This window comes from Lissotriton vulgaris, chromosome 11 (genome assembly GCF_964263255.1).
Source record: "Lissotriton vulgaris chromosome 11, aLisVul1.2, whole genome shotgun sequence".
NCBI lineage: Eukaryota > Metazoa > Chordata > Amphibia > Caudata > Salamandridae > Lissotriton > Lissotriton vulgaris.
This window is the reverse complement of record NC_141699.1, coordinates 1,005,408,570-1,005,424,321: the sequence shown is the minus strand read 5'-3', so window position 1 is coordinate 1,005,424,321 and position 15,752 is coordinate 1,005,408,570. Positions and strand designations below refer to the sequence as shown.

At 44.6% G+C, this 15,752-nt stretch overlaps 1 protein-coding gene across 2 annotated transcripts; it reads right to left on the bottom strand.

The window, feature by feature from the left end:
* Positions 1-6,688: 6,688 nt before the first annotated feature.
* LOC147683925 (actin-1-like) lies at positions 6,689-10,662 on the bottom strand. Of its 2 annotated transcripts, XM_086944919.1 has the most exons (2): positions 10,652-10,662; positions 6,689-7,793 (listed from the first exon to the last, which is right to left on the bottom strand). In XM_086944919.1, the coding sequence occupies exon 2, from the start codon at positions 7,679-7,681 to the stop codon at positions 6,689-6,691; it is 993 nt and encodes a 330-aa protein (XP_086801045.1). In that variant the 5' UTR covers positions 7,682-7,793; positions 10,652-10,662. The 2 variants fall into 2 exon arrangements, with proteins under 2 accessions (XP_086801045.1, XP_086801044.1); XM_086944918.1 differs by lacking the exon at positions 10,652-10,662 and having other exon boundaries at positions 6,689-7,816.
* Between the last annotated feature and the right edge of the window lie 5,090 nt (positions 10,663-15,752).

The following is a 15,752-nucleotide window of genomic DNA, read 5'->3' as shown; positions in this document are numbered from 1 at the left end:
TAAAGAGCGTGTGATCCTTCTACCAAGAACACTGCCGTCGGGCAGTTTATACATTATTTTCCTGCATGTCATCAATGGATGCATTACCTCACATGAGTTAGGAGTGAAGGGAAGTGCAGGAATATATCGTTAAATCAATCAGTTGTCACAACATTTGATCGTATAGGAGTGGAGATTTGTCCCCTCTATACATTTTCTATAGCTTAACACTTTTGAAGAACAGTGTCAGAAGGAAAATATTCCTTGGAAGAAAGCCTACTTGCTTAATTTGTGATAAAAGTGCTGGGAGATATTAGTAGTAAAGCCTGAAGAAGGAGGTTGTACCTGTGTTTAGCTCCAAAACGTGTTGCTTCTTGGTCTACTTGTAATAAAAGTTTTTGTGAACCATATGGATTATTGTGGAATATATCATAAGGATAACAAACAAGATGAAATGCTGAGTTGCTGTTTATGATTGTCCTTGTAATTGCACAGATCGATTTGCACATTTTTCTATATATGTGATTTTATATAGTGTATGTTTTTGGATATTGGTTTTTAGGTCTCGCCTACGCAGCGCGCATGCGCTGCATAGGAAAAAGACCTTTAGCCATCGATTCCCTTCTTCAGGCAAAAACGTGCATGCGTTGCACTGCTTTGAATGGCAACGCATGAACGTTTGGCGATTCCCTTGCGGGAGCGAGCTTTGACACCATATGTTTGTAATTAACTTGCAAACATATGGTGCCCCTGCTCACTACCGCAAGGGAAACAGGCTCAGGCCTCCTCCTCCCTCTCCTCCCCCGGCTGCCTCCTCCTCTCCTCGTCTGTGCATGCTTGTTTTAAACTTTATTGAAGTGCTCTCGGGCTCTGAAGAGAGACATGGAAAGCAAGAGAAGTCGCCAATTTCCCATGCACTGCGATGTTCTTTGCTGGAGATGCAGCGTTCAGCCCTGCTTGTCTTTCTCCCTGGTTTAATGCATGAGATAGCTGGATTAGTCTTCTGTTAAAGGTCTTAAATGGTGTCCGTAAAAAGAATTATTCTGTGCCGGCCAAGGGTTCCCGTTTGTTGTCTGATGTTAAAAATCGTTCAACATTGGTAGCTTACACACTTGTAATTTGGTGTGTTGATTTTTGTTTTGTCTTAAACAAATTAGGTTATGAACTGTGCGGTGTGTAGTCATAAGTGACCAATGTCGAAAGAAATCTAGGCAAGAAGATGATGTTCCTTGAAGCAGATCGAAAAAGAGTCACCCAAAAACCAGCTGTAGCTTAACTAATAGTGGGACTTCAAGACAGCGAATTTCCAAGGGGAGCAATAGAGACAATAACTGCATGGTGTGTGCATGGTAGGTAATGTGAGAGTGTCAGAGGTGCTCGGTTAAATGCCTGGAAGCTGGGACACTCAGGCGGAATACTTTGAGTGGGAAGCTCGTGAGTTGAACGGGATCCTTGCTGTAACTAGGAGCAGTGACAACTGTTTATCACCATGCAGATGAATTTATGTACCCACCAGTGATAACGAAATAGTTTTTGGCAATTTTCTGAAGGGACAATACTATTAACAATCTCAGTGGTACACCTTTGTTTTTGAGCTTGGAAGCCTGAATCCGCCCGTGATTTGAATGTGCGCAGATTTTACTTATCTTGGAAAAGGTGATGGTCACTATAGTCTACAGACCTGATGTATCACACAGTGCCGGGATTAGCGCTCAAGTTTCCCAATTCATCTGTCAACAGTCCCTATCTGGCATCTGCTTCCAGTGCCTACAGCCAGGCAGGAAAAGCGCCTAGTGGACCCCAGCCGTTTCCCACTAGGCTCAGCACAGAAAAAGGGTCTAATCACCGCCCACCTCTCTTATAACTGCACTACTCACCGATAAATCACTATGTGTCTGCAAACTGGTCTTAACTTGAGGAAGCCGGTTTCATTTTAATGGAAAGAAGTCCCATATACCATAATATCTTATACAGCCAAAATTAAACCTATTTTTCTCTCGAAGCCGCCATATTCAAGTGCCAGCTCAAAGCAATAACTGGTTCTCGGGAAAGTATTAACTGATCACCTTGTCATTAGGACCCCAGCACTCCAAGATGAAGAGGAGGACGCATAATATGTGGCCATCAATGCCTGCCCCTACTCTCACCCAAACACAGTTGTGCAAACAGGGATTCTGTCCCATCTGCTCGACACCCGACCTATATACTTTCATGGAACATAAAATTGCAGGCAAACAAGAGTAGTGAGTGCCATCACCCCAACAGCCCTGACCAATCACAGCAATCGGTTCAGCGGTGTGCAGAGGGATGATGCTACCTAAATTAATGCTTACTGTGATATCAACTTTTAAATAAAGAAAGACCAAGTCATCTGAGTGTGCTGATTATCATTACTAACCAGCTCAGTGGTCCTCTTTTCATCATTCGGTAATTATAGACATTCTGAATCTACTCAGAATGCTAAGGAGAACGGCTACTCGACTCACTGGTGCTAATTTTAGCAACAGGTAAATAAAAAATGCCGAGTTGATTCAGCATGCTGATGACCGTTACTAGCCAGCTCAATGGTTCTCATTTCACTAACCTGTAAATAAAGATTGAGCCGGTTTAGCATGCAGGTGAGCTTAAAAACCCGGCCCAGTGGTCCTCCTTTCATCAACCTGTAAATGAAGATTGAGCCGGTTCGGCGTGCTGATGAGCTTTAAAACACGGCTCAATGGTCCTCATTTCATCAACCTGTGAATGAAGATTGAGCCGGTTCGGCGTGTTGATGAGCTTTAAAACCCGGCTCAATGGTCCTCATTTCATCAACCTGTAAATGAAGATTGAGCCGGTTTGGCGTGCTGATGAGCTTTAAAACGAGCTCAATGGTCCTCATTTCATCAACTTGTAAATGAAGGTTGAGTTGGTTCGGCATGCTGATGAGCTTTAAAACCCGGCATAGTGGTCCTCATTTCATCAACTTGTAAATGAAGATTGAACCGGTTCAGTGTGCTGACGAGCGTTACTAACCAAATGAATGGCTCTCATTTCCAGAGTTGTCAGCATTGGAACTGGGGAGCCAGACTGGAGTCCCGGCTTCGGCTCACGATCCTGTGATTCTGGGCAAATTATTTAATCTCATCATGCCCAAAAACGTGTACGGAATCTGGTTCTAGTGTAGAGCGCACTAAAGCCATTGAGCAGAGTTTGAGCTATATAAAACTGCAACAACAAAAAAACATAATAATAATAATAAGCAAATAAGGAAATGCTGGGCCAATTTAGGGTGCTAATGGGAAGTACTGCCCTCCTCAGTGGAACTCATTTCATCAACTGTAAATATGAGTTCAGTTCACGCTGCTGGAGGACATTACTACCCAGCTCTGTGTTATGAGTTGCAGGGAGATTAAGCCTATAACATCCGCGTCGTCCGTAGCTCTCTTTAGTGGGAGCTCAGCCCACTGAGGGCCTCATTTATGAGGCCCCTTGTACCAATCGGAACGTCACTTTTTGTGACGTTCCGTGGCGCAGAAGCTTGCGTGATGTTTATCAGGCAGCACAAAGCCACTTTTTTTGGCTTAATGCTGCCTCATAAATATCAGTCCCTTTAAGGTAGTGTTCTGCGTTAAAGGGGCGTGCAATGGGTGTTGCTGGGGGCGTTCCTAGCAACATCTATGGCTTTTTGACACTACCCCAGATTTACGAGAAATTGTAAATCCAAGGCAGTGCCAAAAGCTTACGCCTCCCCAGGGGAGGCGTGAGGGAGGCGCAACGGGGAGAAATATCTTTATTCCTCCTTGTTTTTCATTTTTCTATGTGTGCGGCATTCTGCAGCACAGGTAGAAAAAGGAAAAGCCTCTTGGATTATTTTTGTACCAAGAGATTTCCCTTCCTGTACAAAAATAATCATCCCCGCAAGGCAGGCACCCGTGCACCATTGTGCAAAGGTGCCTGCGCTGTCGCAGGCAGCCCATTGTGAGCAAGCGCAGGGGAAAAGGACAGGAATGCGCGGTATCTTATAGAAATTGGGCATTTCTTCCCTTTTCTATTGCCGTAGGGCCAGGCAGAAGGAAGGCCTGCTGCGCTTCCCTGCGGCATAACCTCATAAATGAGGCCCCCGCTTCTTACTGGTGCAACTACAGCTGTTCATGAACACCAAAACATAGGGGGGGCTCATTTACAAGCCCCTTGTGCTGCCGGTACATCACCTTTTTTCCATATTAACAGTGACGCACCAGCGGCGCAAGGGGCTTGTAAATAAGTCCCAGGGTCTTCAAAATTGACAAATGCCATTTTCCAAACTATTGATAAGCATGCTGATGCAAACAGAGATGCATCACTTCCCTCCACTGCTTTACATTCCATACCTCAACAGAACATAAACACTAGTTTACAAGCAGGACAGCCCCCCTCCCAAATAAGCCCCGGAGGTGCAGGGCTGTGTCAACAATAACACCCGGATACTTACAGAACCTGTGGTAAAAGAACCTAGATCAGAGGTGCCCCAGGTCTGTGTGCGTGTCTTACACCGCAGGTTCGATTTACAGCCAAAACAGCCTGGATTTAGGTGTGCAGTGCAGCGTCACTAACTGTGGGGCAGATTTACAAGCCTCCTGCGCCACCAGTACGTTTTAGCGCCGAGACGCCTTAGGGTATTCGTTGCACTCTATAAATGTTAAAAATAAAATAAAATAAATAAATACGTCACTTTTCATGGCGTACTGGTGGTGCAGGGGGATCCTCCATATTTACAAGGACAGGAAAAGCCACCCTGCATGACTTTTCCTCTCCTTGTAAATACGACCCCTTCACACGCAGCAGTTTGCGTTGAAGGGGCTTTACATGGGTGTTGCTGTGGGTGTTCCCACGCAACACCCAAGGAACAAGACACATCTCCCGATTGACGAGAAATCGTAAATCTGGAGATGTGTCTGAATGCTACGCCACCTTAGAGGTGGCGTAGGGAGGCGCAACGAGGAGAAATGTTTTAATTTCTTGTTATTTCCTCTTTCAACGCGTGCTGCATTCTACAGCACGCATTGAAAGAGTAAAAAGCCTTTAGTGATTGTATTTGTGCAGGAAGGCGCCCCTTCCTGCACAAAAACAATCTCCCCATGATACAGGCATCCTTGCACCATGGTGCAAGGGTGCCTGCGCCGGCGCATGGCTGCAGTTTGTGCGCCAGCGCAGTGGAGAGCACAGGAATGCAACATATTCTAAATATATTGCATCCCTGTGCTTCGGAAGTGCTGCAGCCTGTCGCAGCCGAAGGGCTTGCGGTGCAGCGCTGCGGTACTTCTTCATAGATATGCCCCTAAAAGTGAGAACTTTGCACTGTCCAACTGCAAATTCTACTTCCAACCTTGAAATTGGGGGGATGGGGAGTGGCGGGAGGGGTCATTTTTAGCTGTGGTAAGGCCAGAGGGAGCTGGGGTTCTCTCAAGGGAGGGGCTGGCCACAGCTCCGTGGGTGTTCCCACACGTTCGCAATGAGTTCACACGCCACCATTGACAGTCTATGAATTTCAGGAAACATCTACAAACGCATGTTTCGCTTCCCCATAGGATAACCCACCGACTTATTTCTACTCAGTACATACTGCATGTATCCACATGAACATTTCCAAGAAGCTTCTACCCGTTTAATGCTACAATCCAGTCCTAGTCAGTTTTGTTTGCTTTTGTTTGCGACTTGTAACTATTCTCTGTAAAGTAACCGCAATGCCTCACATCAAACTCTTATCTATGCAGATAATCTGCCTGAAATAATAACACCTTCGCTGCGGCTTCAAAGTCCAAGAAATCCACAAATACCCAGACTCAGTAGAATTCCTTGGGGAATGGGATTAGGGACACCCAGGCAGGTTGAAAGGCCTCAGTCTGTGTGGTCTTTGAGTGCAAAGCCCTACAACGATGCAATCTTTTATTTATGTTTTTGATGTGTTTGTGTAATGTTATGAGCATTCTCAATGGAGGTATGGATTTTGCATAACACAGTTATGTATGTGGCATGAGAGAGAAAACCTGCCATCATGCAACTCGGTAATCATTGCACAGGCTGAATACAGATAAATCCCTTATTTTGCATGGTTACCAATAGGCATATGTTATATGTGACACAATGATCCAGCCATAGCAAACAGACCTAGCTCCAAGTAGTCTCTTGTAGGGGTACAAGCTGCTAGATACAAGCCATTTTCCATAACATAGCAGCCGATGGATGCAACAGATCACTCCGAAAGGACTCGGTAAAGGTGTTACATATCATGTGGAGCCATTTTCCAGCAGTGGAAAGACTTTGTAACCAGGCCCTTATGACTGTTCTGAGCCTCCCGCTGAAGGCAGCAAATAGCGAACTGGCAATAATATTTTAATACAGAAAAAAAGGAAATGTTGGGTGTTTGTGGATAATCGTTCGAGTTATTACTTCTCATTGGTGACCATTGCATTATCTCTGCCATCAGTGGATAAAGCCAGTCTTGTAGTTGAACATAACCTCACAACAATTACATAACATGACAATATATGCGTATAAAAAGAAATACAGTGACGTCTGAACTCATAATATTTACATGTGTACTTTCTAGTCTTTTTCAATGAAGACCAATCTTTAGCTGTAAACCTGCACTGCCTTTTTTGGTTCAATAAACAGGACTTTAAAATTCTAAGTATAACTATGATGTTTTATTTTTTTACAACTCTTTTTTAAAATTTGTTAAAACAGGAACTTAAAAACACTTTCTATGGACTATGTTGGGCCCCACCTCTCGGTATTCGGAGGAAGTCACCCACATTTGCTGGAAGGCTGAGAGAGAGGCGAGGATGGATGCTCCTGTCCACACAGACAGCTTCCGGTCAACTGGTGCGAACACCTTGACAGCAGTGTCACATGGCACCAGTCTGCAGATCTCCTTGGTCAGCCTCTCATGCATACCAGGAAAGACGCTGCTGCCCCCCGAGAGGATGATATTGCTGTATAAACACTGCCTAAGGTCGATGTCGCACCTCATGATGGTGGTGTTGCTCAACTCGTGGATGCCTGGTATGCCCAGGCCGATGTTGGAAGGGCTGAAGAGAGTCTCTGGGCAGCGATACCTCTGGTTGTACACCATAACCACCCTGCCATCGGGTAGCCGGTAGGCCTTTTCAACTTCGCTAGGCTGCTTACACATCTCCGCATCAAGGTCTATAGCTACATAGCAGAGCTTCTCCTTCATGTCCCGGACAATCTCCCGCTCAGATGTGCTAACCAAAGACAGACCGATTTCGGACAGAATGCGCATCAGGTAGTCGGTGAGGTCATGTCCTGCCACATCCAGCCTGAGGACGGCATGGGGCATGCAGTATCCTTCGAAAATGGGCACAGTGTGTGTGACCCCTGCTCCACAGTCCACCACACAGCCCGTGGTGCGGCCAGAAGCATAGAGTGCCAGCACTGATTGGATGGCAACATACATGGCAGGCACCCTGAAACGCTCAAAAAGTATCTGTGTCATAGCCTCGCGGTTGCAGAGAGGATTTAAGGGCACCTCAGTGACCAAGACAGGCCTTTCCTCTGGCCTGGTGGTCAGGTCGCACTCATACACGTTCCTCCAGATCAGCTCCATGTCAGGCCAGCTGGTCACTACCCCATGCTCCACTGGATACTTGATGGAGAGGATTCCCCTTTTGGCTTGGGCCTCCTCACCGATGTAGTACTCCTTTTGCCCGGCTCCAATCATCACGGACCTGGCTCTAGCTCTACCTATGATATTGCTGTAAACAAAGCGTGGCAGCTTCTCCCCTGAAAGACCAGCTTTGATCAAACCTGACCCGTTGTCTATGACCACAGCACTTTTCAGGTGTTGATAGTACATATTGCCAGTAGTTCCAGCTCTCCTTGATGGAGAACAATTACTTCCACTACCTGTGTTTCCTCTACTCAGTGCTCTGAACGCAGTCCCACAGCCGTGTGCCCTCAGTGCCTGCAACTGCTAAACCTCCTCACTGCTAAAAAGTCATTAACTGGCTGCACAGTGACATGGTTACTCTGAGGTAACAATCAAATTGAGTGATGCAGTAAGCCAGACCCCCTTTGGCAGGGACCACTTTTGTGTCTAGAATGAATATACAGCAGTGCCATTCATCTAAAACCTTGCAGTTTACTCTTTCATTAGAAAGTTCAAACCATTCTCTGTGAGCACATCAGCATTTAGGAACATTTTTGAGATTTACCCACAGATGACCTGGGAGTGTACCTGGGCCCTTTCAAGGTGAGTAATCATCACTTCCCTTTTCACCTTGGCTCTACCTTGCAGAGACAAAACAAATGAATATCTCACAAATTGTGATCCAGAGAGGAAAACAAAAATTGTCCAGTATTCTTACACAACGTATTGGGTCAGTATATTAAAATTCCCCCCTACTAACAAAAGTGTCATGCAGGAATAGCACTTTAATGGCCAACACTAATTGCACTCTAATTTTAAAAAGGCAAACAGGCGTAATAAAAAAGATGCTCAGGTTTACCTAGTAGACCACCAGTGTCCAATGTAGAATGAGGAAGGTTTATCCTTGACAATTTTTCAGGACAACTGCTAACTATGTACATTTATTTTATGTAGATGTGTACTGTTGACATATATTTTATTCGATATCCTAATATATTCTGTGAATAGGGCCCTCCTGGACCCAACATCAGATACCTTGCCTAGACCATCATTGCGTATTTTAGCAACTTGAAGTCTAGGGGTGAATAAATTGACTTGAGAATAGCGATTCTCCCAATTACCATGCCAAGAGAATCTAGATTTCATTAAAGACACAGAGGCTAACATTATGCATTAGCCAATCGGCCATATCCTGAAACGACTAGCCTGGAAGGAGTGCTAGTCCACAGAAGAAAAATGATTATGGTTTTGTAGGGGTCGGGCCTGGAAGTACGGAAAATGTCTTTCTCTTGGAAGTTCGCTCTTTATCATATAAAATAACTCCACCACTCAGAAATATGACAAACACAAAATGAGTACCTTTCAGATGAAAGAGCGCCATGGTTCAAGTGTTCCTTTTGTTGGTGAACTAGTTAGTGGATGGAGTTCTAAATGTGGATTCTATTCTTTTATGATGCAGTGTACAGGCTGTGTTGTGATGAGGTCATGACAGATGCTGAAGTAAAGTGAAATATAAAAGATATCCTGCACGCTCAGGGCCATGCCATAAAATCCTGTGTCACAGAGAAAATTCCAGGTAAATTAAAAGACAGCTCACTGTCAGGGCTGGATGAGCTGAGGGACCTCAACCCACCCACACCCTAAAGCAGCAATGAAGGACAGTATACAGATTGCTTAGAGGCAAATGCACCATTTTGAGCCATGAGCCGGAATAATATATAACAAGGGATTCTACTAAGAACTGATAGGAAAAGGGATAGCTTTTTAGTTGGAAAATTGTATGAAAAAGGAATAGTTTTACCCCAATGAAAACAACATTTGCGAAGGGACTCCCATGCACCTCCTAGCATCTCCTGCCTGTCAGCACCCTCTGTTTTCCCAGAGCTGGGACTCGTGCTTTTCTGCTGGTGCTTATCAGCCTTGATCTATTACACTTGTTTCTGTTATGATAGTGATGTAGCCTCATCTTTCTATCTATCACCTTATGCTATCAATGTCCTTATGTCTCCGGGATGAAGACTCAGGACAGCAACAGTGGCATGGGGGGTTTTGTGGGAAGGAGGTCAGAGGAAGGTATCGATGGAGAGCAGCACGGAAGAAAGAGAGAGATGGGGTTGGGGTGAAGTTTATCACGTCTTGGTTTGCACTGAGGGGCGGCCAGAGAAAGGATGAGGGTAGAGGATGTAACACATAGAAGAACAGTGGTGAAAGGGAGAAAACGTAATGCATAGTGGTGAAACTTGGGGAAACTAGAAGAGGCAGGAGTGTGTCCACAGCTGGAGAAGTGTGAGGCCTGAAGATGCACATAAAGATAGCACCCAGAGCAAAGATAGTATTCCTGTTATTTGCCAAGAACAACAAACAAGAAAAAGTTACGAACCTGGATCAATGACATGAGCCTTGATGGCTTTGAAACCGAACGTTCACTGAATGCCAAGTCACTTTTACTCACCCTGGGCACAAACCTCACCCTCAAGGAACATGTTTTCCACTCAATGACGACCTGGTACAAGCTCTTGCTTCTAAGTAAAGTGGATCCGTTTCTTTCCAAAAGCAACTTCAGAAGTGCTGTTCAGTACTTTTTACTTTCTCATCTGGATGGTGCTAATGCCCTGCTCCATTCAGGGGCGGCTCTAGGCTCATGGCGGCCCTGGGCATGGATCGTAGGTAGGGGGCCCCGGAAGAGAGGGTCCGGGCGGGACAGAGCACGGAGGCCAGTGAAGAGGGGGGGTCAGGGTGTTTGGAAGTGGAACAGAGGCCACCAAATCCTTGCCAAGGGGGAGCCACGCAAATATGTATTCATCCTCAGAGGATTATTATATTAAGGATATATATTGGCGTGGTGGCCCCTGGGGTTTGTTGGCCCTGTGCAGGTGCACAGCTTGCACATGCCTAAGGCCGCCCCTGCTCCATTACCTCCCAAACTCCACACTGGCACCCCTTACAAGCATCCTACAAGCCACAGCATGACTAATCCAGGGAGTCACGAAATATGATCCCAGTACCCCATCCTAATGGAGCTCAATTAGCTCCCTTTGCCACCTCACACCATCTTCCAAACCAGCTCCGTCTTCTATAAAGACACCACTGATTACCCCCTCCCTTATCTTGTTGCCAAGTTCACACTGTCTGGTGGTTCTCAGCACACCCGTAACCAGGACACCATCATACTGCAGACTAAGAAGTGTCAGGAAGAAAAATCAAGCAGTAGGCCTTTCTACCCATACACCCAGGATCTGGAACATCATCCGTATATCCATCAGGACAGCCCCAACTCTGCACAAATTTAGGAAAGAGTTGAATACACACCTCTCTAAATAAAACTACATCACAATGCAATAACAGTCCACAAACCAACTACCTCTTCTAACACTCATTTACTTTATGCTTCTCTTTGACCCTGTACAGCACTCTGCTCCCTTTTGGCTAGGTTCACGCTATGGAAATACCACATAAGTACATTCATAAAGCAGAGAGAATATCTTACTATTGCTCAACAAGCCCATGTTTTGCAGAATGGGCAAGTCTAAATATTCTCTTGCCAGTTTTGGGGGGTGACAGGTGATAGAGTGTAGTGCAGGGGAGAGGTGTGGCGCCACGGTCAGGGCGACTGACGCTGGATGCTGGGGATCACAGTTCGATCCCCGTCTCCTGCGGCAGGGGTCTGCCCAGCACCATGAAACTCTGGGCAATAGCTTGCTTAATCTTCCCAACGGCCCCAGCGCCTTGAGACCCCTACAGGGGTGATTTGTGCGCGATACAAGTACTGGATTTACTGGATTTACATTTTACGCTGAGGACACCTGGCACTATTTGACGGTGTAGGTGGAGGGCTGCAAGCATTTGGTGCTGGTCAATGTCACGGGATGTAGGCCACTAGCACTCGCCTCTTTGATCACTGAAGGCATTTGGTCTCAGTATTGGCAGGTGGACAGTAGGGATCACTTGCCAAGGTGTGTGTGCAAAGGGATAAAGGGCTTTGCCTGGGCCTGATTTTGCTTGCCAGTTCAAGCAAACACTCGTAATTTCAAGCCCTGAAAAATGTTAACCATAGATTATTCAGTCTGGTTGAATCAAGGGGTCAAATTATCTCTGTCTTGCTCTAATCCAATGACTTTGGGTAGAACTCTATTGAAATATGTGTGGTGCGCTGTCTACCTAGGAGATAGGAATAAGGATTATGGCACAGCAATGGAGTTCCTTTTTGACATCGATTCCAATACCTCTAATATGCTTAGTAGACTATCCCAACAAAAAATCTACTAAGAGAGCAGAGTGATGAGAGAGTGCAATGAACCACAGAGGATTATGGCAATATCTCTCTACAGCCCTACACAGGTCAGCCTGCACAGTGGCGCCACAGTAGAGGAGATTCAGAAAACATGTCTGTGGTGCGAGAGACAACTTAAAGAGTAGAAGATCTTGCTGAGAACAGTCCAGAGGAGGTGATTCCCCCTTGTCACGGAGGCTGACTTGTGTGAAACTTATCCAAAAAGAGCACAGAGCTCACAGATCCTACAACTCGGCAAAAGCAGTGCTACTGGTTTGTATTTCTCACCACCGGTGCACTTAGGCCACAATCTGAAGTTGAATCAGAAAATGGGAGAGGATCAGGCCTGGCGGTGAGAATAGATAAAGAAATTGGAAGGGGGCCACAAAACTGAAGGCTAGTACATTGGAACAGTGGTTCCAGTAAACAATTAACCAACACATAAAATGCATAAATCAGAGAAAATTATTTAGAAGACCCGTATTATAGTAAACATACAGTGTTATTTAATCACACTGAACATACATTGATTTGTAGTGTTGTTGTAACAATGCCAAATATTTACAGTGCCCCTAGGAAGAAAAAGGGAGAGCAGGGAGATGGAAGTGTTTGTGATTAAAGTGAGGAGGTGAGTAGAAAGTAGAGTGCGAATCACAAAATGTGTTTCTTAAAAGATATAAGTCTGCTATTATAAGCCAAGAGATTCACATTGAGGCAGAGCAGTCCTGAGAGCCTCATAGAGTGCACAATTGTCTGGTGCAGAACCATTTTCAGGGAGTGGGGGGAGCTTGGAGGGGCGAAAGGGTGCTAGGAGGAGGTAGTTATGGTGACAAAGTGTCGAGTTGCTGCGGAATGCAAGTATGTGCCCTTCAGTGCTGGTTACCTGTCTGGGAAGGCACAGTTGAGGTAGAGGTCTTTTAGATGTTTTTTTAATTCTACAAAGGACAGGATAGTCCTAAAGTCTGTTGGGATGGAGTTCCAGATCTAATCCCATTTACTTATTATTACTCTCCCCGCATTAGCATTAGTAAAATAGCTGGGTTTAGTTTTTCAGCAAGCATGTGAGTTTCAAGCGGCCATTTTGTTAACTACTGCACAAGTGCAGAAAGTTCCAACCAAGCAAAAGGTACGTCATACTACGTAGATACAGTAGACGCATGCGCACTAAAGATTTACGGTTAGCTGCCATTTTAGAATTACACTCGAGTTACTTATTAATAAAACATATAGGCAAGCTTTGTCTTTTCTTATAAATGTTATTTCCACAATACAGGTTTAATAATGGGTTAGAGGTTACATGAGAAGATTGCTTTCAAGCAAGTCTCTTTTCACGAGTCCTTGCTTCATCAGACCTCCTGAGCGTTTTGAGGTATTAGTACCTCCCATTATGCCCTTGGAAGAAACACCCTCAATGTGTTTAGTCTTCTTTAATCTGTTTCCCCTTTCTTTGTGAGTACCTGACTCCCCACCTGATATTGAATCTGGGTCAGGTTCTTCCTCAGAGAGGGTGTGTCTTTTGTTGCCCATATCCTGATGTATGGTGTCGCGCACGCAGGGCTGGATATATTTTTTTATTAGGTCTTCATTTATATTTGGGAGGGGGCTTCAGGGCTCTAGCTATCTTGATCTGACATATTGGGACTTGTATTTATATTAATAGTATGGTTTTTTTAATAAGGTAATCTCCTTGTAAAAGGGATATAAATTAAGGGGATGGATGTTTACCCCTATCGCCTACTGCCAAGACATTTGGGACTAGGGCTTGGTTTTTGGTTATTTCCCTGTAGTTTTATAATATTTTTTATATTTCTTTTTGGTAGCGCTAATTTAAATGTATGACTAAAAAGGGCAGTAGGGCTATGTCAAAAGGATGATCCCAGGTTGGTAGCGCTATGCTGGAGAGACGATCAGCTGTTCACTCGATGTAGCAACTGACAGAGTTGCTAGAGCAAACGGCCGTGTCTGTGACAGTGAGACGCAGCCGTTGCCCACTTCATTCCTCAAATCTCTATATTCCCCTAACACACTCCTATGACGTTGCGCATCGATGAGAAGCACTGTCTCTGTAGCAGCTCCTGAAATGCCAAAGTTTGGAATTGGTCAGTTTTTAGAGGCCGTACCGCGTAGCTGCGGTTTACAATTAAATGATAAGGCATTACTGGGAGTTATTCAGGAGGCGGTCAGGAAAGGGGCCGGAGACCATAGATTGAAAGCCTTTGTCCTACACTTTACAAGGAACCTGAAATATGTTAACACTAAATCAAATTTGACCCTTATTGGTTGGAATACGTCTTGACAGGTGGGAGCCATCACCCAGCTTTACCTGAATCCATGTCTCAGTATGCAAGTTAATCAGCGGGTCTAACAGTTGCCTTGGTATCCCCCACCTCTTTAATTTGGACCATAAAAGATTCAGATTAATATGGTTGAAAGCAGCCTTATAATCTATAAAGCACAAGTGGATGGGCATTTTAGTTGTTTTGGCCTTGTCAATTAACAGGCCCATGGTTAAAATATTGGTAGTTGTCCCAACCAACTTAGCAAAACCAGTCTGATTAACCAGAATTAGGGATTTTTCTGTGGCCCAGGCCTGCAATTCCTCCAAAAGTATACCAGCAAAATACTTTGCCTTGTTGTTGATAAGGGTGACGAATCTATAGTTTTGTGGTAGAGACTTATCCCCAGATTTAAAGATCGGAGAAAGGATAGAGTCCTTCCAGGAACCGGGCAATCTATTGAAGTGTTTCATTTCCAAAAAAAGTGGCTCGAGTGCTGCAGCCCATTCGCTTTCCTCCTGTTTGTAAAGAATGGGAGGAATTCCGTTCGGGCCTGGCGCCCCCCTCTCTTCTTTCTTTTTTGATTTGGCGCATACTTATTTTTTGTAAACTTGTCACTTCTTCATTCGTGATTGCTATATGGCCTTCTTGTTTGTAGTGGCTCCTGTGCGTTGACTTTAAGTTGTTATTGTCAGTTTCTGTCTCCAAATGGAAATCTCTGTCTTGTTTAAAATGATTTCTAAGATGGTTTGCCCATACTTCTTCGGTGATATTAGAAGAGACTCCGTCATGCCTATGTTTTATGAAGGAATTTACGGTTTTCCCAAATCTTGCCCAGTCATTCTGTTTGCTATCTGCGTGTAGTTTTGCCCACATGTTGTCCTCCACAGATCTATTTGCTTACCATTTTGTTTTTTTCAGTGATGAATTTAATTCCCGTAAAAGATCATGTTTTTTTGTGTACCTTATCTTCTTTTCATATTCTCTTGTAAAATGATTCATGTTGCTGCCGGTCTGTCCCACTTGTAGTTTTGGACTTGTAGAGTAAGCTGCCATAGTTGTTAGAAAACTCTCCCATTTCTCAACTTTGCTAGCTCCAATTCTTTCATGAAAGTTCTGCTTTGCCTTTTCTAGCATGCTTTCATCGATCGCTGCCGAGTACTTGATAATTTTTTAGTTGATGGTTTAAACTGAATTTTTAGGTACTAAGGATAACTCAGGTTTAGGCTTGCTAATATTAAGAGTGATTTCCTGGGGGCAGTGATAGCTGTCAGCTTCTTCCCCTATCCGAAATGAGGCCATTTGATGGAATAAGGATAATGAAATAAAGGTGTAATCCAATATTTTACTGATTCTTGTCGTGTGGAATGTAGTCGCTGGAGGATTATCTCCAATAAATCTCCCGTTTAATGCTCTGATGTTGAAGATTTCGAGATTCTCTAATATCTGCCTGTCTAACTTGGAGTATTTGGATATTTGTGGCCTCTCTTGGAGTGGTATATCCCAGGCTATGTTTTGAAAATGATTATCATCGTCTGTCGAGATTCCCATCAGATTAAGATTGAAGTCCCCGGTGATCATAAGATCTGTTGACGGT

What these genes read in the sequence shown, in the direction of transcription:
- LOC147683925 (XM_086944918.1), bottom strand. Translation starts at nt 7,816, where the DNA reads ATGTACTATCAACACCTGAAAAGTGCTGTGGTCATAGACAACGGGTCA.